At 38.9% G+C, this 25,800-nt stretch overlaps 1 protein-coding gene across 2 annotated transcripts in view; it reads left to right on the top strand.

Moving 5' to 3' along the window:
* The first annotated feature begins 31 nt into the window (after positions 1 to 31).
* Positions 32 to 25,800, top strand: part of KITLG (KIT ligand) — an 88,037-nt gene continuing 62,268 nt past the window's right edge. For both annotated transcript variants that reach the window (XM_006154810.3, XM_006154809.3), the window contains exon 1: positions 32 to 240. In XM_006154810.3, coding sequence (XP_006154872.1) covers positions 226 to 240 — 15 coding nt within the window. In that variant the 5' untranslated portion in view covers positions 32 to 225. The remainder of the gene's footprint in view (positions 241 to 25,800) is intronic.

Below are 25,800 nucleotides of genomic sequence, written 5' to 3'. Positions count from 1 at the left end.
CTCTAGAAAAGCGCTGGCTGCGCGTCGGCCCGGGCTTCACTCTCCGCTTGAGCCAGGACCTGGAGTGCCGTGGGGAGAGCTGACCGTGGAGAGGGCGCTGCGCTCGGGCTACCCAATGCGTGGACTATCTGCCGCCGCCGCTCGTGCTAAATGCTGGAGCTCCAGAACAGCTAAACGGAGTCGCCACACCGCTGCCTGGGCTGGATCGCAGCGTTGCCTTTCCTTATGAAGAAGACACAAGTGAGTAGGGCACGCCTGGGAGCTCGCAGACTCGCGCCCGGAACCCCGGGGAGGCTGGCGCGCCCTGAGACCCGCAGCAGGCGCATGCTAGGCTGTTCTGGCCCTGGGTGCCAAGAGGGTACGGGGGAGGCTGACTTGGTGCGCGAGCCCGAGCAGCCGGGCTGGGTGAGCCGGAGAGAAACAGTGGGGTAGAGGAGAGGGAGCTGGTGTCAAGTTTGGAGCCGCAGCAGTTAAGTTCGGGGCTGTCAGTCGGACAGCGCAGTTCAGTCAAACGCAAGGATCGGTTGCTTGGCCGGGAGTTTAAGTTCTCGCCAGAAGGCATGTCTTTGCACGGAAGACAATTTCCCATACATTCGAGATTATGAAACAAGTCCCCACGCGCCACCCCCGCTCGCTTTCGCGCCCAGATTTATTTGTGCATCCCCCAGGTGGGCGCGGGCCGCGGCGCGGACTCGGTTGCAGCCCGGAGCTCGGAAGCGGCAGCGTTCGGAGGGGCGGGAACTGTTTTGCCTTGCCGCCAGGAAACTTGGCTCTCCGCGGCGTTTGCCTAGTTAGCAGCTTTGGTGGGCTCTCCAGAGGTAGGGTAACATCTCCACAGTGCTTGCAGCTTCTTTGCATTACAAAAGAGGAAAAGCTGCGCTTTTTCTTTTCTTTCTTTTTTGCTTTTTAAGAGGGGTCACCTCTAATGATAGTTATTGAGATAATTCCCAGTGCTGCTAAATTGTACACTGTTACATAAAGCACTGTGTATAAAGCACCGCCCAGGGGTACAATTAGATTTTTTTTCCCTGGAAACAAATATCTGACTCGTCGTTTAGAAAAGGGCTTGACGGTCCCCGGACCCACATTTCTTTCACCACTGGTAGTTCTTACCTCTTCTTACTTCGCCCCTCAGAATAGTTCTCTTATCTGCTGCTGGTTGGGCAAGGCTGCCCTTTCACCCCCCAGAGGTTCTATCGGAGATTGCAATTCCTGAAATGTGTCGAAGGGGTGAAAGTGGTGAGAAAAAAGGGAAATAGTAAGGTTGTATACAACTAGTTCAGAATGAAAGCATCAATGTGCTGAAAATGCTTCAATGAATGACTCTTTTTAAATAGATATCAGCCTGGAAGGGTACACACTGGGAAAGAAGTAGGAAGAATGAGCCTCTTGCACCGTGGGGGGAAGGGACATGTCTTTGCCAAAAGAAAAAGTCTGTCTCTAGAGCACCCTCTTAAGGGTTTCTACCACCAAGAAGCAGTGCCTGTCTTCTTTCTTGAAAGCAGGTTAGTTTTTAGGCAAAACACTGAAAACCACAACTGGGATTGCCAGGCTGTGCAGTTGAAATCAAATGATAAAGAGTCTTGAACAAAAGAAAAGTTTCATCGTAGTTACTTGATTTGTGCAAGCTTTCCGCTTTGTGGACTAATAAAGGGTGGGGAACATTCTCCTTCCTCTAGTAGCATCTACTCCCATGAATGGTGGTGGTGAGAGCCTGGTGGAGAAGCCGCTACCTTCTAGTTCAGGAAAGGAGCCTAAACCTTCCTATTTAAACAAGAACACAGGAGGCAGATCAGGTTAATGTCCAACACTCCAAAGCAGAGCAATGTATATCAAGTCACTTAGAGTCAGTAGGATTGATGATCCTTGTACCCTTGCTTTGCAAAACAAATGTGAGCTCTGTAATCTCCTTTCTCACTTTGATTAAATGGCTGTGAAAATCGGATTACATGGTATAATTCCATTGAAAACTAGAAAGAGGTCAGTCTAGCCTGAAACACTGTGGCTGTGGCATTAGTGACTCAGTGCTGCCGACCAGAGACATTTGAGACCGCTAAATATTTTAGATATGTGACCTGTTCAAACCAAGTTAAAGTGCAGGCCCTTGGGGGGAAACTTGCTGATGTTAGAGGGCTTGCAGGCAAAGGAGGGCAGCACCCTGGTTGAATGAAGGCATTCATTGCCTAGGATCTAATGACCTTCAAGGTTTCCTTTAAGGATACTTCTAGCAATTCCACATTCTTGTCACTGAAAAAGCGGACACTGAGAACAGCACAAAATCAATAAAATAATCTATGGACATGCAGGAGGAGATTAGACCCTCTTTCATATCATCAAATTTCCCAATGCAAAAGTTACATAGAAATTTTCTGTGACCTTTAGGATAAGGATATTGGACATGAAGAAGTAGGATTCTACTTCTTAGTTGTTCGGAATGTAATGTTACCCTTACCTGGGAGGAATGTCTGTTAATATTCATTCTTTAAATAGTTATTTATAAACATGGCATCAATAACAGAGTTGAATTTTATTTAAGTCAGAAATTCTGCACTCTCTCATTACTCAGTATTTCAGAAGAAAATTTAGTGATAATATAAAAAATAGACATTAATTTGAATTACACAGCTCTCCTAGAATCATGGGGATATCAGGCATTTTGGCCTTTCAGTCAAGCTAAATAAGTGTGAAAATTCCACCAACAACCACTTGGGGTTTGATGAATGAGTCTTTCATTTATTTAGCATGTGTGGTGGACTTCAGTGTTTGGAAAATAATTACACAGGCAATAACTATGAGGAGCAATTGTGACAATAAATCTAATCACAAGTCTTTGCAAATGGATGTGGTTTGCATTTTTTCAAGTTTCTGTTTGTGTCTTATCGATATTGTAGTTTTATAGTTTCAAAAGAGAATTGTGGCTTTGGCTTTGAAAGAACATCTATTTCAATGTATAACCTTTTTTTTTTTTAATGTATAACCATTTTTGCAACATAATACCCTGCTATGCTATTAAGCTGTCCGTAAGTCATGACACATTTTTACATAGAAAAATACCTCATGACTTTCCCGACAACCTAATAGTATATTAAATAACAGTTGGGGTGCCATATTTTGCAATACAAAGTAAGATTTGGTTAAAAGTGCCACCAACTTAATGTGCCCACTGTGATGTTTATCAATACTGTGCTTACATTTTAGTTTTAGGATGGTTTGTGAGAGTTGTCCTGGCTGCTGTTAGTTTCAGAAATACTTAAGATAGGAAAGATAAATCTTGTAAAACATAGATTATAGAAAAGGCCATTTTAGACATATGTAGCTCTCAGGGAAGAAGGATATACTTGTTAGCTCTTATTATTCCAAAGAACACATCCCTTTTTTGTCTATATTAAGTTTGGCATGTGGATGACTATACAAGTTTAATGGGAAAAATTTACATAGTTATGAAAGAGCATTTTTTAAAAAATGTTTGCCAGTCTATAACTTTTTAAAATGTTGTCTTATTTCTTTCTTTCATTAACAGGGAGTGAGAGGTACCCTTGACAGGGTGACCTCACTTTGCTGCAACTCCCTTTCCCCTTGTCTTCCAGCCAGGAGCAATCACGGTGTATGCTCTTGGCATGTTGAGGTTGACCAGGGGATTTGAACCCAGGAACTTCTCATATGGTCTCAGCATTGTGCAGTGATACCCCACAGCCTATGCTACCTTAACTGGGACAAAAAAAAAAAAAAAGAACATTTAACATTTGCCCTTAAGATCACTCAATTTGGAATGTGGGCTTTGAATAATTCTAATTTATATAACATCTAATTGATACAGCCTGCCAAGACTTTACAACCCAAGTGCTAAGTCGATTGCATTTAACATAAAACAAGGAACATAACCATATGGAAATATGAAAATGTGGGCCAAACCAATTAAAATTGCTACATTTTATTTATGTCTAACTGCTGATTTTAAGATAGCAAATTGTGAGTCACATTTGTTTTTTAATTATAGGTGATTGAAATCTTCTCATCACCATAAATAACATTTAAAAAAAAAAATCCCTGCTGAAATAGCTGGTCTGAGTACTGGAGGTTTCTCGCATGGGTTGGTAAATCTTACCCCATAGGCCCTTCTGTTTCCATGTCTGAGGATGACCTAAAATTTGGTTGGTGGAAGGATTCTAGCCTCTAGCTTCTAAAGACTTAGATTCCAATTCCTGTTTCACCACTCCTGAGACAAATGACCTTAGGCAAATGGTTAAACTTCTTGGGATTTCCGTTTTGTATTCTGTGTGATGATTATAAAATAGTTATAAAGATTTTTCTCACATGGTGGTTGTAAGTTCTAAATGTGATTTTATATATGTCATTCTTCCAGCATAGTGGCTCACTATAGTTCACAGTCTGAATTTATTATTATTGAGAATTGCCTGCTAGTTAACTTTTACAAGCTGGAGAAAAATTGGCTATTGCAGGTAAATGATGTTTACCAAGCAAAGCAGAGAGAGATACTTGAGTTTTCCTAAATCTGATCCTTTGATTCAGTGCCTCCCATTACAGATCGATATTTGATTATAGACTGTGATTAACACACATCACACCAAGAATGTGTGAGAACAAAGGCAACATGTGGACGTGAAGGATGTTAAGTTCTTTAAGGGCCTTCTTTAAAAGTAAAAATGAGTAAGAGAATAGAAAATGGAAATATAATCACTATTTCTGATTCATTTCTGTATTTCTACACTCTTGCTTTCTCTAAGTGCTCCTTGTATGATCCTATTTTATTTAAGTTAAAAGGACTCGATCAGCTTCCTATCCCTGGTGTTCTTGTGCTTGATCTTGGGTAAGGCCAGGCATTCACTCTTGCAGAGAGTTTTTGTCATTACCAAGCAACATGAACTTTTTTTGGGAGGGTGGAGGGGTCGTTTGGGAATTTTTTTTCTTTTCTCGATTGCCTTAATGTACCCTTTTGTAAATTAGGGTAAGGCATTTGGATATAAATCTCTGAGGAGTGATCTTTTATCTTTTTTCCTAGTACATGAATCACGAGCAGCTGCAGGAGACTCCGTTCATTCTTGGTCTTAGTCACCTGTGTACTCAGAACAATTTATAAAAGAAATTGCAGGAACACCAAGATACTTTTATAATACATGCTGCTTTCAAGGTTGTTTTGTATAGACTTGGTTTCATAGAAACCATTGACTGTAGCCTGATTTATAGATGCAGAGAGATGTTTTTGCCCTTTAGCTTAATTATGGCCATACTTAAAACTGTTTACAGGGATTGAGAGTTTGAGAGAACTGTCATTATCCCATTTCTATCTGTTTCTTTTTATAGAAATAAAAAGATGTGGGGGTGATTTTCTTATAATTAGGTCTCATGGTTCCTTTTTAAAAAAATCACAATGTATGTCATCTAAATGAAGACTTTTCTTTATGTAGCTTTCTTTGTCCTTTGGCTGCATCTTACTATTTTTCTAGGCTACCACACTGGCTTGGGTATTAGGCGACAATTCTTTTATTAACCTGGATACTAAGTTTGTTTGACTTTGGGAACTTATTTGAAGCTTTCTGAATCTCAGTTTGCTCTGTTGTAAAATGAGAAAGTAGGACTAGGTGATTTCTAAGTGCCTTCAAATTTTATCTAAAATTCTCTTCTTTCTGAGATGCTAGTAAAAATAGAAGCTTAAACCACATGGCACTTAACTTTCCTTTAGTTCTGTGACTTATTGGTGCAGTGTGAATAAAAATTATAACTATTATTTTATGATTATGAAACAGTCAATGGGGGGAAATGAAGGAGATTTAAATTTAGACTCTTCTACTTTTAGCCATTTCACCTACTACTCGGTTTTTCTCTATGACAAGAATGCACTTTCCTGTTTTAGCAAAATCCAATGGAAGAGGTTCCTTATTTTGTCTCTTCTCATCTTCTAAGTTCTATAAGTGAGGAAGACTCCTAAGGCAAAGGCAGTTAGCCAGAGGAGATGAGCTCACAGAAAGTGATGCTTCCCTGGATTTCCCTCTTTTGTGCCCAATATCTGCATTCATGGAGTTGAAATGGAGAAAGCCAACCAAGGAGGAAGGTAGTGCTGTCGTAGATAGAGCATTAGTATAGAAAATCAGAGGAACAGGTCCTGCACTTGGTTCTTCCTCCAGGTGTGTGAACTTAGGCAAGTCATTGAGTCTTGGTGTCTCTGAATTGTGCCCAAGAGTTCATCTTGAGATGACAGTGAAGATGAGAAGCTGCAGCTGCAGAGACAGAGGTGGAAAGAGGAGGGAGACTCAGGAAAAGACAGTTCCTGTGAATGGCACTTTGCCAAGTCTCTTCTTGCCCTGACTTTTCTCAGTACCATCCCTGAAACAACCTTTCCTTAGCTGAGAGCTGGGCTCTCAGTAGCCAGCAGCAGCTTTTCCTTAGAAGTAAGAAACCATGGCAATTCCTTTCTTCCTGTTGACAGGAGAATATTCAGTGGTCAGCTGGACCATCCTCCAGCTGAGAGAACATACATTCCTAAGAAAATAGGGCCATGACAATGACAATAGATAATCTACTCTTCTCTAAGCCCCTGTAGAGTCTAGTGAGCTACTCACTGAAACAACACTCAGAATTGAGGCAGTACTTCAGATAATGAAATATCAAGAGCTATCATTTGGTTATCTGGGTGCAGTAATTCAGCACTTGACTTTGCACGTGTAGCTATTGCCATGGGGCTTTTGGGTGCTGCTGATTAGAACATTTTCTCATTGAGAAGGGACAATTAGGTTGCCTTTCTGTGTTCCGGGGGCACACATTTCAGCCGCTCAAAAATCCCTCGGTTGCTCTGCTAAGAATGTCTTTGCTCTTTGCGGTATCTATGCAAAAGGGTGTGAAAAGACAACAGCAAACCCATCCACAGAACTTACTTATAAAAGCAAGCCTTGTTCACCTTTGCAGAAAGGGCATCCCCACAGCATGATTGGGTCCTTGTGCAAGCCTGAGAGGAAGGAACACAGCCTGGAAGAGGGCATTGTGTTTGTCTTGTGTGCACACACTGTGTTGCCTTTTCAGGAGCAGAAGTTCATCTTTTGAACAAAAGCCCTGTGGGTGATTAGAACTTTTGCCTCTTTTCCACCTTGACGCAAAACCTCTGAAGCAAATGACCTTTCCATTTCAGTGTCTTTACTAAAAACTCCAGGGCTCAATCGCATCTCTCTATTGGCTGCTTCCTCTAAATGTGTGTGTGTGTGTGTGTGTGTGTGTGTGTGTGTGTGAATGATAGTAAACCAGGTTGCCTCTAACCATTACAATTGAATAGTGACTGTCTCTGTGAAGGAAACGCTTGAGAGTCTATTCTGCCAAGTTTTCCACTGTTTGCATGGGGTCCCTTTTCACTGCCCTCCCAAATAACTGCCTTGTGAAAACAGTTTCCAAGAATAGTGTTTTAGAGAAAGTATGCTGTTATAAAGGCCCTGCCACGCTGCAGTGATGTGTTGTCTGTGTGGATGTAGTGGCTGTTAAAATTTAGATTTGCTGTAGAATTTCAAATGGAGGAGCTGCAGGGAAAGGAGGGTAGAGATGCTTTTGCATAAAACAGTCCTAAGTTGATCTAGAAAACCAAAGAGTTGCAAAAACAAACCTCAACAAGCATACATCATTATTTACGGTTTTATGTGAGCCTATAAGTCATTGCTTCTGAAATAAACTCATTAGGGATTTCATTTTTGATAATCAACCAAAATCTCTGACTGCTTTAGTTTGGATCTCTGATGATTTTACAAAACTGTTATATTTTATGGGTTCTGCCTCTAATCTTTGATCTGTTACTGACCGTAATGCATATGTCACTCTGTTCTTTATTAGAAAGGTAAATTATCACAGCATAGGGAGATGGCTGGTGTTCTCTGCTTCCAGGTGGGGGACTTCTAAAATGGGAAGTGAAATGCAGGGATAGTAAAAGAGTAAAGAAACATTGATGTGAAATGAAAAAAAGATATTATTAGCATATGTTTTAAAGGTTTTTATTTAATTAATTTTACTTATTATTATTTTTTAATTTACCATAGGGCACACGTGCTCACTAGAGAGAGACAGAGAGAAAAAGAAAGGGAAAGTGAGAAAGCGAGCTTCTAGCTTCAGGACTCAACTGTGGTCGGCCATGTGGAATCCAGCACCTTAACCACCACGCCACCTGCTGGTCCAAGCATGTGTTTTTAATATTTGGATGAAGTTAATTTTATCTTGAAAAGCATAGGACTACAAAATACAGCTTATATAATTCCTCCATTGTTCTTGTAACAAATTATCAGTGTGTGCTTTTATTGTTTTAATTTTTTTAAAGAGATTTTTTGCCATAGGGTTCATGCACTCTCTGGAGAGACAGAGACAGAGAGACCAAAAGTGAGAAATCACCCTCCAATAGGGATGGCCACGCCACAGTCTCCCTTCTCCTACAGTCTCCTCTTGGGATTTTGGGCACACTGCACATGTACCCAGCATGACTTTTTTCAAGTTACTGGGTCTGGGACTGGAACCACAGTAGACTATGTGGGAATCTAGTAACATGATCATTAAGCCATCTGCTGGTCTCTTGTTGTTTTAATTTTTAATCCTTGTCCATGAAAGTGTTCTTAAAACTGTAATACATGTTTGTTGGTAACATACCAAAGCCCAGTCTGCTATAATAAATACATCTTAGAAAATAGTGGAATGCCCTTTTTTTTCCCCCATTAGAAACATGAGTCTTTTTCCTTTTTTTTTTTTTTTTTGGACATTATGTTTGGACATTTACTAAAATGACTTGATTTATTTCACTGTAGACATTTTAACTTGAACTTAGAAATAGACTGTAAGAATCAAAGCAAGTCCTTGAATAATGTGCCTAGTGAGAACCTGTCCTAAACCCTTTATTTATTTACTTTTGTATCTTTAAAAAATTAGATAGACTTTTGAATCCAAAACTGTTTGCACTTCTATTCAAATGTTACATATAAATAATTCAGCTCAAAGGAAGGAATTTCATGTAATGCCTGTCAAGTGTTTGACATTTAAATGTGTAGCCATTTGAAATTGCTTCCATCATTGTTTTGTAAATCAAACCGTCCTGAAAATTGATCATGCCACAATGCTGGTTAGTAGAAAACAGTTCCAAAATTAATTCATAAAACTTTTCTTCTGAGAGGTAGGTACTATTTTCTTAATTCCCATTCCACAGATGAGGAACCTAAAATAAGATCTTTTTCTTGCTAATTCCAGGTATTTGTTGCCTAGATTACCCAGAGATTCAGCTGGCACCACCACAGTGCATTAATGTGGTGAATGTGGTAGCTCAAAGATACACATTGTATTCACCAGAACACTGAGTAAAAAACAATGTAACCCAGATATTAAAAACAGTTGCCCCCAATAGAGTTTGAACAACACAAATTTCATGATTGCAGTTACAGTACACACTAGCATGGCTCATACTATAATAGACATAATAAATACATACACAATGTTGTGGAATGAAATGAATGCCTGATTCAGTTGTTAGGTACTAATACATTTTTCACAAGCTTCTATTTCTTATTTGACAGCAAAATTTTTATTGGACTAGGACTGGTTATACACTCAATTGAGGTTGACTGTTAGAAAGACTACTTTGTTCATCATTTACAGCATTAATTTTCAGTGAATGTGCAACATGAATTATTAAGTGGAACTAGAGATCATGTGAGAGAATGTAAAACCTTGGACAGAGTTAAGGTGAAATGCAGTATTGGTCCTGGCACTTACTAACTATATGACCCTCAGTGAGTTTTTCTTTCTAACCTTCACTTTTTTCATCTTTAAAATGGGCACAGAAGTTAACTACCTTATAATAGTATTGATGTGAGGATTAAATGAAATAGTTTGTCTAACAGCACAGCCACTGACACTTAGTAGGTAATTATTTCATTCCCTGCTAGAATAGGGGGTGAGGGGGAATCAGGGATAAAACAATCAAACTAAACATTTAATAGACACAAAGTGAAAGGTTATCTGTTGATGATACTGTATATAGTAATGCCTTTATTTTGACTAATACACACTGAATTCACCTTGTGAAAAACCATGTTGCACATTGTAAAGATATACAGTGATTAAATTAAATTTTTAAGAAAGGATATACACACACACACACACACATATAAAAACAAAAAAAAAACAAAAAAAATTAAAATCACAAAACATTACACCAAGTATTTATGCTGTAAGAAGTAAATTCAGTGTTAATAACTTCTGGTTTTGCCTGTAAGGGTTACATGAATATGTACATTAAAATAATTCTTGATAATAGCTTAAATTTCTTAGTTTTACCTTATCTTTAACACTCATGAATACTCTTAGCAAATTAAATTTTTTTAAATTCCCACTTTTATCTCCTTTCTCCTTCTCCACTTTCTGGGAAGCAATTATGCAAAATAGGCCAAGAGACAAGCTGCTGAAGGTACAAAAGAGCAGCTTATTAAATAAGGAAATAATGAGACCAGTTAATAAGTGAATAGCTATTGATTACCTGCCATGGATGAAGCACCATGCCATACTACACACGTGTATCTCATTTGGTTCTAGGAAAACTATTGTCAACCAGATATTATTATTGACACCATTTGTGTTAACAAATAAGGAAAGTAAAGTTCAGAGAGATTAAGAAAATGTACCCAAGATTAAAAGAAAAAGTACAAGTTAAGTGAAAGAGTTTAGATTTGAAGTCAAGCCTATTTAATTCTAAAGACCAGAATCCCCTTAATCACTACAATGTAACATGCCCATATTTAGACACATGTGCAATATACACACAACCTATGAGGCCTGAGAATCTTTTTTTTCTTTTTGTAAATTCAGGTATGGAAATGTTGATGGCTTTAATTTTTTTGGGGGGGGAGGGGTTTTTGCTATAGGGCACGTGCGCTCACCAGAAAGACAGAGACAGACAGACAGAAAGCAAGAAATCACCCCCGCAGGGTGGATGGCCACGCCTCAATCCCTTCTCCTCCATTCTCCTTTCGGGATCTTGGGCACGCACGCACACGCACCTGGCGTGAGTTTAAGCCACCAGGTCCAGAACTCGGACCGCGGTCGACTACATGGGGGTCCAGAGACATAGCCATTACTCTAACTGCTGGTCTCAGATGGCTTTAATTTTTATTCCAGGAAGACTGAGAGCTGAGAGCAGGCAAAGCTGAGTACTCATGCTGAGTGGCAGTTTGCTCCTGGCCCCCATGCATCAGCACTGCCAGGAAGTGTAAATGTCTGTGATGAACACCACTCCCACTAGCCCAGGCGCCTGGGCTGTAGCACCAGCCTCTTCCACCCAGGTCTTTCTAGTGCTCAGATAGAAATCTGGGCCTGACTCATCTGCCTATTGGGAGAGAGACCTACTGTAAAATGTAAAATTCCATTTTACTTTATGGAATAAAGAATAACTGCTAAAACCGTGGTGTCTTTCAAGTAAAATGGTACTCTGCCCGTAGAGAGCAAATTATAAAATATTTCAAAATTGCATTTCAAAAAACTGCTCAGAAATAGATGCTTCAGAGGTCACTTTTTCAGTTTACTCCAATCCTATTTACATGCTATATTTTGAGGATAGTTTTAAATGGCTGTGATCACCCTGGAAAACTAATAATAATGTCTTTATGTCTATGTTTGGGTTTCCAAGCTACCAGCCATTTATATTTTGGTATTTGCATTGTGATTCCTCATCAATTCAACTGCATTAGGAGCACAAAATTATGCACTGCATTAATGTCATGATATTTTAAGCAAGTGAATGTTGGAGCATCCTTATCAGCTGCTTCACCTTGTAACTTCCTTACCAGCAGTCTAGTGCAAATGAAAAATGAAAGCTATAGAAAGTCCTGCCCTCAGTACCAGCAGATGGCATAATGGTTACGTGACATATTTGACCACGGTTCGGTTCGAGTCCCAGACCTGTGGGCTTAAAACTCACACTGGGGGCGTGTGTATGCATGCCCAAAATCCCAAGAGGAGAATGGAGGAGAAGGGATTGCAGCATGGCCATCCCCTCTGGAGGATGATGTTTCCCTTTTTGTTTCTCTGTCTCTCCTGCAAGTGTACATGCCCTATAGCAAAAATTTCTCTAAAATTAAAAGAGAAGAGAAAAGCAAAGCAAAGCAAAGAAATTCCTGCCCTCATCTGAATGTAGGTAAGAGAGAAAACAAGAACAGTAATGTGGGTTAACCAAACCGATTTTGCAGTCAGATGGTCTGCTTGGATTGACTAAGCACCCAAACCGCTGGGCCTCAGTTTCCCCATTTGCCAACAGTGCACAGTAGTTCATTTCTCACAGATGGTTATGAAGATTAAATTAAAACTCCACATAGAGCACTTAGTCTAGTGCCTGACACAAAGAAAATACTGACTAAACATTTACAGTTGTTATTAGCATTCAACAAATGGTAATGCCATGCTTATCAACAGAGATTATTCCTTTCTCAATTACTCCTTTCTTAAAGAAAGTGACTTTAATTGCACAATCTCCACTGCGGAGTGAAAGGGAAAGTTGAAGCAATTTATCCAAACAACTCAGGACTCAAATTCACGTTAGTCCTTAGTAATTTAACTGTTTACATTCCTTTAACAAAAATTAAAGAAAAGCTAAATGTGTATAATTATAATCTCAAGAAAGTTTACGTAGAACTTAGTTGCTTCTTTCTATCACGTGCCTAAGGTCATAGAGCTGACCAGCCCTCAGGCTGTTTTATGAACCAGGAATCCAGGGCTCTCACTCCTAACTTCTGTGCTACACCTGGGCCTGGGGTGGGGGGGGTGGGGAATAGAGCATGAGTTCTTCCCATTTTATATTAGTGATCGACTCCCTATATTTTTCTGTCTGGAAGGAGAAGTCATTTTCAGCATCTGTAGAAATAGTCACTTGTTGAGACAGAATAAGAGTATGGTTTTTGTGTCAACCTCCCAGGTATTTTTTTAACCTCATGCTCTTGACTCTAGCTTGACATGGTGAGATCTTAGGCAATTTATTTAACTTTGCTTAACCTTTTCTTAACCTTCTATAAAATGGAAGAATATTTTGCAGCTTCCCCCTTTCCCTTACTTTTCCCTCGCCCTTTATTTTTCATTCCTTCCATTCTTTCCTTTCTTAACCTAGAAATAATATGCTAGTTTGTGATTGTCACTCACAAAATTATACTGTTATAAAATATTTTTTACATTTAGCATGTTTTCCTGTTATGTTGATAAGCACTAAATTTTGTTTGTGCAAAGTCTTTGATTGGTCTCATATGGACCAGCAAGAGTATGGAATGAAGAATGACTGCTAAAACCATGGTGCCTTTGCCATTAGACAGCATGAGGCTTAAATCCTGGCTCTGTTATACTCCACTTTCTTGTTTCATGGCCTTGCTATCTTCGTCTATATAGTGAAGTAATAAGGGTACTTGTATAGTCTGAAGAAAGCAAGGAATAGATAAAATGAGGAAATTGACCCACATGTGATGCTCAATAAGCGGCACCACTAGTCTTTAGGGAGTGGATTATGTCAGCAAATGGAGGAGTATGGGTTAGGCTGTCTACTCTGTATCCATTTATTCCATTTGTGTGATGCCTCTACTCATTTAAAACCTGTTGTCATTGAGAAGCACAGCAAGATTATGGAAGAAAATGGGAAATAGGATTGTGTAACCGTGAGCTGAGATTAGTAAAGGGATCTGGTCAGGGGTCAGCCTCCCTCTTTGTAACAAAGGATGTCGACACACACTTTGACTCCCTTAGAAACTGTGCGAGTAAAGAGAGGTAGTAATGGATAGAACAGGGCTATACTGCCCTATTCAGAGGCCTGGGGTCCTAATTGTATTTTAAGTTATAGTGACAAAAATTAAAGGTTTCCAAATACATAAAACCTTTGTGTTTATTAATGTCCTTCAAAGCGAGTTTACGACATGATCATTAATAGCTGTAGATGGTATGATCTTTTTTGTATGGTATGGGCATGAACAGTTCTGCAATCTCATAGATTCAGAGTCATCTCTTCAAACTTATGACTCTGAGTTACTTTATGCTTCTGATTTTCTCATTTATAAAGTGAGGCTTAGAATCAAGTAGTTGTGGGATTAAATGAGCTAATATGAGGGAAGTCTTCAAAATGTTCATGGAAAAGGTATAAGAAAATTGTGCTTGGATTTCAAAAAATTTTGTACGCAAATAAACTTGTATTTCAATTTCATCTTCCCGCAATCTTTTTCAAGTCCCCTTATATGCGATAAGGGCTAGTATGATGATACCGTGGCAGATACCAGAAAACTAGGCTAAATCTTAGCTGCTTTCAAGTAACATGCATTTTTGCCAGCAAAGGTTTTGTTGTTTATGGCTAATTTATTGAGCACATGTTGAACTTGGAAATGTGTAGGATCAACAGTTTGGAAATGTTTCCATTATGGGAATTGAAGTTTTATTTTCTTTTAGCGCTCCTGTTTAGGGTGTCAGGGCTTAATTGTCCAGGTTAATCTTTCAGTTAGTTTTGTATCGGTCAAGACAGAGTAAGTTACTTTTATCAGTCCATTACTTCAGGTAAACAAACATTTTGTTCTTTGACAAAACATTAAACTTGCATTCCTTTCTATGGAGTGCTGATTTGTTGGAAGCACTTGTGAGAGACAACAGTTCTTGTTTTTTAAAGGTATCTTACTGAATCTTTTTTTTTTTTTTAATTTGCCAGAGGGCGCATATGCTCCTAAGAGAGAAAGTGGGGAGAAAGTACCCATCCATGGGGCTAGGTCATGCTGTCTCCCTTCTCCATTTTTCCATCCTGTCAGGATTTAGGCCACACACTCACACACGTGTGTCTAGTATGGTTTTCAAACCAGTGAGTCCAGGATTCGAACTGTGGGATCAGGTTTCCTTAATCACTAGGTTCTGGGCCTGGCCCTTAATTGAATCTTTTTGTTACAGATACTTCATTCATTACTTTTCCAAACCAGAAATATGTGAAATAATTTGGGATTCAGTTTAAGCAGGATATAATACAAAGAATTGAGCCAAGACTAAATAGTTATGCCATCTCTTTTAGGCTCTGAAAGAGGGGGAAGAAAATGTATCAGTCCATTCTTTAAAAGTCCAAAAGAAAATGAGACGGAAACATTGGCATGCATTACTTTTGTAAATTACTTAGGAGGAAAGTTAGATATTTTTTAAAGAGCCTAGTTTTGCATCTTTCCCTGAATATCTGTGTCCTAGCATTTGAGAGGTTAAGGAAGGAAAGTCGGAACAATACTTTTTTCCTTTCCTTTTTCACTGACAGCACAGGAAACCTATATCCTAAATGCAGAGATGTGGTAATGGTATGCGGACTTCAAAAACTTAATGGAGGGCCAGCAAGTGGCATGGTTGTTAAGGTGCTGGATCCCACATGGTCAGCTTTGCTGGTTGGAGTCCCAGACCTGGTGGCCTGAAAAACCTGCTGGGTTTGTGTGCATGTGTGCCCAAAATTCCAAGAGGAGAATAGAAGAGAAGGGATTGTGTGGCCTTCCCCCAGGGGAAGGGGTGAGCACACATCCTGTATGGGGAGGGAAAAAAGTTAGTGGAAAATATAATTAAAATATGAGTTTATTTTAGTTCTCAAAATAATGAAATCATGTATGTCTTTTTCTATAATATGCATTTTCCATGAACTTTTTGAAGAGGCCCCCCTGCACACACACCTACGTAATTTAATTCCTCTGAGGATGTCCATTTCATTATCTAATATAACAAATGGTGAGTTCCATAACATTGAAGATTCTAACACACACAACCTGGCGATTAATGGAAGTCTGAGCATGTCATTTCCTGGCTGAGATCCCCCACTGACTGCGTTACCTGCTGGATAAAGTCCAAACCTTCAGCACCCTGCACAAGGCTTGCTTGGCTCTTGCTTATCTTCACCACTGCCTGAGTGGTAAATTTCATTTTGGTGTCACCTAACTACTTCCCGTGACATATCCACCAGGCCACACCTGGTCTCAAAGGCCTCAGCAGCTCTTTGGAAGCCCTTCTTGACGTCTGCTGCTCTATCTACTTCCCTATCCTTCCATCCTTACTGAGTTTAGTGATCTGACTCTGAGCTCCTACAGCATTTAAAATAGAAAAAAAGAAGAGGAAGAGGAAGAAGAAGAGGAGGAGGAAGAAGAGGAAGGAGAAAAAGGAGGAAGAAGAGGAAGGAGAAAAAGGAGGAAGAAGAAGGAGAAGGAGGAAGAGGAGAAGAAAAGAATCACTTATTACATTACATTGAAACTATCTTTTTACCTACCTGGCTACATTGCTTCATGTTGGTACCCACAGCTAGTGGCACAATACCAAAATCTTGTTATAATTTTTTTTTTAACTTTGCCAGAGGGTGCATGCACTCACCAGAGAAAGAAAGAGAAAGGGAGAGGCAGAAAGCACCCCACAATGGGGAGCGATCAGACTGCAATGCTTTCTCCTCCATTTTTTCATCCTGCTGGGATTTGGGGCTTTTCAAGCTTCCAGGGCTAGGATTCAAATTTCATTATTGGCAATGTGGGATCTGGCTTCTGTCACCACTTGGTCTTGAGGCCAGCCTGAGATTTTCTGATGTGAACTCTGAGTTAAATGAATCATACCTGTTGTATCTTTGAGGGAAAACATCCCACCTGTCAGCACTAAGCATAGATGTGGGCATTTAACCATCAGATGCTTACTGACCCTTAGTCAATACCTGGGGTGGCACCAAGGATGGAAGATCAGAAGAACCTTAGAACAGATTACTACTGGGCACAGACTGAAGAGGAGACACATACTACTGTGTGTACACCACCTAATACAAATACACACACTCGCCAAACATTTTCTTCAGAAAGGGAAATGATAAAAGGGCCACTTGAAGTGGTAAAGAGACTAGAGACAGAAAATTTGAAAAAAAAAATCAACAGGGTGAGACAATCCTCACCATTCTTTAATGAAATACCACAATAGGTTAAGAGCCAGGAAGGTTTTTAGGACAGAGTACTTATGATAATGAAGAAAATGTTGATTCTGATGCTTACTCTTTTTGCCAGGTCCTAAGTTAAGTACATTATATGTTATGTTACTTGTGTGTGTGTGTGTGTGTGTGTGTGTGTATGTATGTGTGTGTTAAGGCATTATATACACACACATACATACACACTTACACATCTATGTGTGTATGTATGCATATAATGTATGCATATAATGCCTTAACCACCGTGCCACCTGCTGGCCCCTGTTCTTTATTTTTTAAAGTTATTTGTTTATTTCTTCCATGAGCAGGCCAGAGTGGAGGTGGAAGTGGCAGGAGTGAGAGAGAGCATGCACATCCCAAAAGGTCATGATACTGCAATCCTCTCCCAGCTTCATCTAGCCCCAGATCATGGCATGCATGTGCCTGATGTAATCAGTAAGGTCTTTGAATGTGAACCCAGAACTTTTTCCTATGGATCAACCTTGAAAAGGGTCACATTTTACTATTATGCTACCATCTAGCCCTCTGTTTCATGTATTTTATCTCCCCTAATTTTCTCCATCTGTGAAAGTGGAGGTATGATAATTCCATTTTACAAAAAATGAGTGGAAGCTCAGCAAGATTAAACAAGTTGCTCAGCATCTTACCACTGGCAATCATCAACCCAGATCTGTTTGTTCCTAATCCCTTACTTGGTACTAGTATGATTTTTCATCTTCTCTTGCCTAGGTAAAATGTCTTAATACATAATAATGACTTGTAAATACAGCAAATGATTTTTTTTTCTCTAGATCATCCATATTCAGGATGCTTCCTTTAATATTTTCTTTACACAGTTTGTACTATTTACTAGACAGTACAATAGACAAGTACAGGTCTTGTGCAGTTTTGGATACTGATGTGTATAATCTGTCTAGAAAGTGTTGAAAGACAAAAATGACAATGACAATACGAGAAATTTCATATGGCTCCATTTAAACATTTATGTATTTAAGACATACAGTTAAGAGGTTTACAAAAAAATATTTTGTTAATTAAGATTCTAAAATTATTTTAAAATGGAAGAAGTAGGAGAAGGACTGATTGATAAAATGTGATGTTTTCACATTTCCTGTGTGACTAGATGTTCTCACTTCAAGGCATCAATACCACTGCTTTATAAATTTGTCATCTAAAAGGAATGTTACAGAGATTTTGTGCTCTTGATGGAATTCATTTGACAAGTTTTCAAAATTTAGAGTCTAAAACCTTTTCAACCTTGTGCATGGACTGTTTTAGGTTTTATTTTTTAAAATCAGGTAATTCTCTTAGGTTGGAGTATAGCGTTGAAGTTAACATTTCTCAAACCGATAAAACATGTCACACTTTAGGTCATCAAATCACCAAGAGCAAAGTTTGTCTTCTGTCTCAATTTGCAAACAAAAGCTACACAAAGGACCACACGTGAGAAGAGGAGCTGCCATACCAAAGCTGAGTAGTGAAGCAGTGTGCAAGATGGGCTGTGTAGCCTTGGCACTCCAAGCCTACAGCAGCTGAACCTTATCCTTTTTATTTCATTTAGTGGGATCCACTGCTCACAAGGCCCTTTCTTCATTTTCTGAGAAAGAACATCCCCATTCCATTCCAAGTGGTGAGAGAATCTCTTGGCTATCCAAACAGTCTCTCTCTTTAGATTTATTCTTCTATCCCCTTGAGTCCTCAGTAAAGCAGCTGCTTTGAAAAGATGTCCAAAGGATTATCTTGAGATGGCTCTCCACTCACCCTCTTTCCTGCTCTGAGGACAAAGTCCCCCCCCCTTTTTTTTCTTCCCTCAACATTATTGAGAAATTTGAGTCCTTGAAGTACCTATTTCATACTCTTTTTTTTTTTCAGAAGTTTAATGAAAATCTCCTCAAATCTTCTGTGAGGATGAATTTCAGAACACAAAATAATTTATACTTACTTATAAGACTGTTAACTCAGAACCCTAAAAATAATAACACAGGAATAATAATAAATGTGATGCCTACCCTGATACATTGTAAAAAGTTATCCCCTTTTCTTTTACTTCTGTTACCCACCTTCCTTTCCTCTAAAAAAAAATGGATTCTTTCAATATAGTGATCTTATAGAGAATGCTAACATAATAGCATGGATCTGATTCTGAAAACATGGCATTAAAGAGATTGCTTGAAAATGCAATAATCAGCCTATTTGGGGATTGGGGGTGAGGTGTCATTGAGTCAACTCATGTGTAATCTGGCATGTGACTTATTATTCTTGCAAACAAATCACATGAGGGAAACATGAAGAATATGCTGGGGAAAAGGTAGCTGGTTTTGTTTTTCAGTCAAAGTTAGAATTGTTCTGGCTGACACAAAAAAGATTTTAATTCTATGAGGTTTATTTATTTTTAGTAGTAGTAGTAGTAGTAGTATTTTGCCTGCTTTTGTAGGGATGATAGCTAGATAAGAGAGTCAACTGGATGCTTTTGGGGGAAATAAGATTAGTGTTTGAAAGCTTAACCTGTGTCACTACTTCTGGATAAGTCTGATCCTGAGTGAAATCTTATTCCCTGCATGTGTTCCCAGTGCCAGAATCACCATGAATACATTTTTTTTTTTTAATGAATAACTGCTTTAGAAATTCAGATGGACTACAGGAAGAGGGGACTGGCAGAAATTTATTATTGATATTACATTAAATTCTCAGTAATTAGTATGGAATTGTAGACTTCTCAGAGACTTGTATTGAACTTAATTGCAGGACAGTATCTACATTAAGGTCTACGTGGTTTTGTTTATTTGTTATTTTTAACATGCCTCTTTTGAGCCTATAAGGGAAAATAACTCTACCCTTATACTCATCTAACTGCTTTGGAAAATGAACTCTGAGAATTTTATAGCCACCTCACCATTTTGACTTATCATACTTGGGCTGCATTTATCAGGAGAAGTATATACTGACTGTTGGTTATTCCTTAAAAATTGTTTATTTAGCATTTACTACAATCAAGACAGTGGTACTATAGTAGGCAAAAATAGGTTACATTTAACCAGAGCTTATAGTCTATCCTGGTTTTATGTCCTAAGTTTCCACTTACATGGACTCAGAGAAGTACTAGAAGCACAAAGGTGATGGTTAAAATCTCATACTTAGAAGCATTAGCTAATTGTCATCAATAGGATTTAGAAGTTATTAGGCCCAACAGTGAGATGTATGATGCTGATTTATTCCCAGCTGATGAGCAAAGCCCTATGTTTATCCTTCATCCATTCATTCTAAAAATATTTACAAGGGGCTTCTCCATACTTGGCACTGTTTTAACCACTCTGGCCAAAACAGCAAGGCGATGAAAGTTCCTGCCTTATGGTGCTCACACTCAAGTACAGGGGACAGATAATAAGCAAAACTGGTTGGTGATGTTGCAATTTCACTGTGTAAATATGGACACCATCTGCTGAGGATTGAGTCGTACATTATCCAGGCTTTATCTCTGCTCCATTTCTTATTTCTGGATTTATTCTCCATTCAGACAATTTAGATATTGGCACCACCATCTACACTTTATAAAAGAAAATTCGAACATGGGATTATTTTTATGGGCCAGTCAGTAGCAGTTAGCAATGTATGCAACCTACAAATGTGAAGAATGTGATCAAGAGGTATGGTAAGAATGGTGAATAAGAATAATACAATCCTCGTTCTTATAAAATTTATATTCTTGATGGAAGGGACAGATGGTACATGTAAACAAATTGGGTTATTGAGATAATTTCTGAGAATAATAATTACTTCAATGTAAAGAAAACTGTGATATGACACAATATGAGGGACTTCTTCATATGGCTTACTTGAGAAGGTATCCTTGAGAAGGTGATACTTGAGCTGAACCCTGACTGATGAGATAGATTTGCCATTTCTAGAAACTGAGACAGAAAAAAACTTGCAAAAGTACAAAGGATTGGAGGCAGGAATATATTTCAGGTGTTGCAAGAATATAAAAGAGGCCAGTGTGATCAGAGCATGATGGGAAGGAAGGCCTGGTAAGAAAAAGGCATGGAGTATAGACAAGGCTGTACTTACACTGGGCTTCGGGACTTGTTAGGAGTCCATGTCTTCTTGTAAATGTAATGGATAGGTTTTGGGAGATTTGAAGCACACAGTGATGTTTTATATTCTCAGAAGAATACACTAATGTGAGTAGCAGGTGTCAAAGAAAAGAAGGCTATATAGAGGACCCTTGTAATCTTCCAATGAGTGATGGAGCTTGGTGGAAGCTATAATGGTACAGGATGAAATGGAGAGAAATGAATGTCTTAAGATTTATTTTGCTTGAGAAAATATGATAGAACTTGACAGACCAGATTTGGAAATAGAGGAGTGGGAAGAATCAAGAATAGTGCCCAGATTTTTGGCTTGAACAAACATGGTTTGCTTTTGGACGTGACTTTATCAGGGATTCTTGTTCGAGAGGTCATAGAGGAGACATTGATGATAGCAGCCATAATGAATATTTATGAGGGTGTACTATTTGCCAGGTACTGTTCTCAGTGCCTTACATGCTTTAACTCTAATCCTCAACAGGTCCATGAAGTAGGTTCTACTGTTATGCCTGTGTTACAGATGAGGAAACTGAGGCACAAGACAATTTCCTTAGAAATGTTCCATTAGTATTTCCTAATTCAAAGTTTGAAATAAGGATTATTTAAGATGCTTTAAAAAGCAACTTTAGATTGTCAACCCCATGAGCTTTAATATAATTCTATTGACTGAAACATAGCATAGCATTTACTTTTGACATGCCTAGAACATGTTCCTCTGATAACTGTACGCTTCAACTGCAGGTTCTTTGTTGCAGTTGGACAATCTGATTCAAATCTGACTCAAATTTGATCAAATCAAATTGGGGCAGTCTGATCCTGGAGTCAGTTCCTTCCTGCCCTGCTGCTCTATACAACTTTTCTGTGCATGAGTCAACACACACTGTTCTCTAGAGTTGTCTTGGATTTATTACTGGAGCTGAAGTTGACTTTTGAAATTCTGCAACCTAGGTTAACATTCACCCATTACCCAAACAATTGAGCCTCACTTCATATGAGGTAGAAATCAGCCTACCAGCGTTGGTAGAGCTGACCCAAGTTTAAGTTTAGGGGACTATTTTACCACCTTTTAAAAAATTTTTGTATTTATTTTAATCACCTTCTTGATCTTTATGGGGGAGGCAGAGTACAAATGGATTATGTCATTCACTGTTAATACAGCTGTTAGAATTTGACACTTAAGGGATTAGTAATAATAGTAAAATAATAACTAGAGCATTAACAGTCATGTCATGATTTCCTATATCTGCTAGTCCTCCGGTGAGCACTTGACATAACATTCTTATTGAATCTTTTCAAAAATCCAAAGCTATGTTATCACTATAAGAAAACTGAGGCTCAGGGAGGTGACAGTTTGTTCGTTGACAATTTGTTCACGCAAGTGACAGATTTGACTCCAATTTGAACATCATTGTCTTTGTTAGCAACAGACTGCAATTGAAGTGTATTGTTACCAGAGGGACAAACATGTTCTGGACATGTCAGAGAACCTGCAGATGAAGTGCATTGTTACCAGAGGAACATGTTCTGGGCACGTTAGTAAATTCTTTGCCATGTTTCGGCTGGTAGAACTCTATTAAAATTCTTATGGATTTCCAATTAAAAATTTCTTTTTAAAAAAATTGTAAGTGGTCTTTGTTTTATCATTTGAATTGTGAAATACTAATGGCAAATTCCTAAGCAAAGTTTAGACCATTTTTTAAATGAGAAATAAATACTTAATCATTGTGTTCTTTTCTCTCGATTTTGCTTAGAGTTTAGAACAGAAAAAGATATCTTGAAGTTCATTTGATGGCTTATTAGAAGAGTTGGTGGTGTAGCACCAGGCAGTAGGCTGAGCTTTCCAGAATACTCTCAGTACGATGAACCCTGGTAAATTTATGGCAGTCTATAAAGTCAGTCCAACTAGTGCAGGAAGCTGTTACTGCTGCTGACGGCAAGGACTGGCTGCTCCTCCAGTCTCCCTCCATCACCACCAGAACCAGCAAAATGCATGTGCAGCATCCGAACTCTCTTTTCAAGAATTTGCTGTCCCATATCACATCTTGCAGAGCCATGCCTGGTTGACCGAACATAAGTCACATCTGCAACCCTAGCTAACTGCAAAGGAACCTGAGAAATGGACTTTTTAGCTTTCTAGCCGCTATGGTACAGAAAGGTATGTGAGTAGAGAGGTGTGATGGGAACTGGGAGAGCCACTGCACAGTATCCTCCAAACCCACACACTAACTTAACTTTCCTTTTATCAAGTTACTCCAAGTCAGGAGAATCTGATCTGTAGTTCTTAAACCAGATGCAACCTTGCGTATCTTTTTAGACTTTTTTGTTTGTCTGTTTTCCCTAACTGTATGTTACTCATAAGCTACCTATAAAGGTGTCTCTGATTTTGTACATAAGAATCAGATGGAGGACTTGATAAGAATGCACACTCCTAAGAGATGCACTCTCAGAAATTTGGATTCCAGTTGACACTCAGGAATCTACATCCCAACTAACCACTCCAAATAATTACACTTTCATCTGAACATAGGACAGTTGACTCCTTTTGTTTCAGCTGGGTCACGTTCAGTGAAAGAGAAAGGATTCCAACAATTTGTCCAATTCAACAAAAGGCAGTTGGTGCGCCTAGCACACATTGCATAATCTGGGAGGCTAGTGCCATGACCTTTGCAATCAGGCTTGTCATCGGATGTGATGGAAAAGATGATCAAGATTGTGAATGTTTTTAAGCTCATGCCTTTAACCTCAGTTTTTGGCTTTTGTTTGAGAAAGAGAGAGTGTGAGAGGAAAGAGGAGGGAGAAAGAGAGAAGTATATTTGGCAGGGTCATGCCTCTGCCCTAGTCTCCTGGTTAACTAGGATTACAACACATAAACTGTTTAGGGTCGTCCAGGATTGGAGCCCAGGCCTCACATGTAGCCCCAGCCTTGCACCATAGTACCCCGCTGCCTGTACCACTGTGGATAGGCAATAACTCCACTATTTGGAAGCATAACAAAATCCCAGGTAAGAAGGGGAAAAAATTAAAAAAAAAAAAAAAATGGATATTTTCTTAGCTGCCTCATCACAAGTTTTTAAAAATTCTTTATTTTTGTTTTTGTTTTTTTTGTTTTTTTGGTTTTCTGGTTTTTTTTTTTTTAATTAAATAAACCTTAAAAGGCCCCATGAGACCGAACTTGTCAAACTCTCAGTAGCTAATCTAACAGTACATCTGAGCACACTTAATTACATCCACTGGGGGAAAGGACGCAAGAAGTTCCATGAAGTGAAGCACTCAGTCTCAGACGTGCCATGTGAAATTAGATGGCAAATGGAGCCTATACTCATTCATTGCTGAATTATTTGGAGTTCAAAATATTTCACAGATTTTGAAGAAGTGCAGATATTTTTTGTGTGTGTGGTATGTATGTGGTGTTTTAGACTGTGTTGTCATCCTCCTGCCACAGCCTCCCAAGTATCTGGGATCCCAGGCACACCATCAGGCCTGGCCTTCAGACAGAGTCTCTATATGTTTGTTGTCCACACTGCCCATGAGCTGGCAGTCCTCCTGCCTCAGCCTCCAGGACAGCCAGGTTCACAGGTATGGACCGCTGTGCCTAGCTTTCATGGTGGTCCAGGAAAGAAACCTGTACCTCCTAGGAGGCTTCAGCCTCCTGAGCGCCAGTGCCAGAGTGTAGGCCAGGGCTTTCACATTACATGAGTTCACACTTTCAGAAGCAAGTCACATATTTTGAAGAGTACATTTTAGGTTTATGTAGTTGTTTTTGAAGAGCTACCACCCTTGGATTCTTATATATCGTAATGGTTAAATTTTAAGAACTAGCGGGCATCACAAGTAAAAAATATCCTCCCAAAAAACCAGTGTCCAGAGAGTGCGAAGATGGGTATGTGAATTTCATACCATTACGATTTTTTTTTTTTTACTGTATCTCCATATTTTGGCCAATGTTGGGGTCCTGTTCTTATGTCTTTAAAAATACACACAGTGAAAAGAGCAACAGATATGGAAGTCTAAATTTAAAAATTCAACTACCGCCCATCAGTTTTCTAAAATAGTTCACTTTGTTATATATTATCATGCTCATAAAATTGATTAGAATTAGTCATTAATCAGCATCTCCCTATAATAAAGTGGATTACATAGTGTAGATTCCTCCCCAGCACTTTGGTAAAACTGATAAAAAGCTATGATTATAAATAGCTGATGCCCCTTTTTTTGTTTACCATTTTACTAATGAAATAATCTAAACTGCTAGCACAAATGGATATTCCTATCATATATGTTTCTCTTAAAATAACAACAGCAAAAGTTGAACACTCAGGCCCTGGAGTCTAGCCTAAGGTATAAATCCTTTCTAGGAATTTTCACACTTGGCCAAAGCTTCTGAGCTCACCTGGCTCTTACTCACTTCAGGTGAGTTTTTCCAGATGCCTAGGCCATTTAAGAAAGAGAAATGTTTAGTCTATCATCTAGCCCCAGTATTTAAAAACTCCCTCTTTTCTTCTACTGAAACTCATGCCAACTTTCTATGTAGCCCATCAGCTATTACTCTCTGCTTGTTTGGCAACCTGTCATTGAATACCCTTGAAATTCCCATACACTCATTCACTCCTATGGGCCATCCATTGGGGTCTGATTTTGGTTTTGTAATTCCATGGAAACTCTCCTCATTAAGGTCATATTATCGGGTGCTCCTCAGAGATTGTTATGTTGATATACCAGTGCTTTTTTTTTTTTTTTTTTTTTTCATTATTTTTTTTTTTCTACCTT

Source organism: Tupaia chinensis, unplaced genomic scaffold, assembly GCF_000334495.1.
Source record: "Tupaia chinensis unplaced genomic scaffold, TupChi_1.0 Scaffold000423_1, whole genome shotgun sequence".
NCBI classification, from domain to species: Eukaryota; Metazoa; Chordata; class Mammalia; order Scandentia; family Tupaiidae; genus Tupaia; species Tupaia belangeri.
This window is presented reverse-complemented; position numbering and strand designations above follow the sequence as displayed.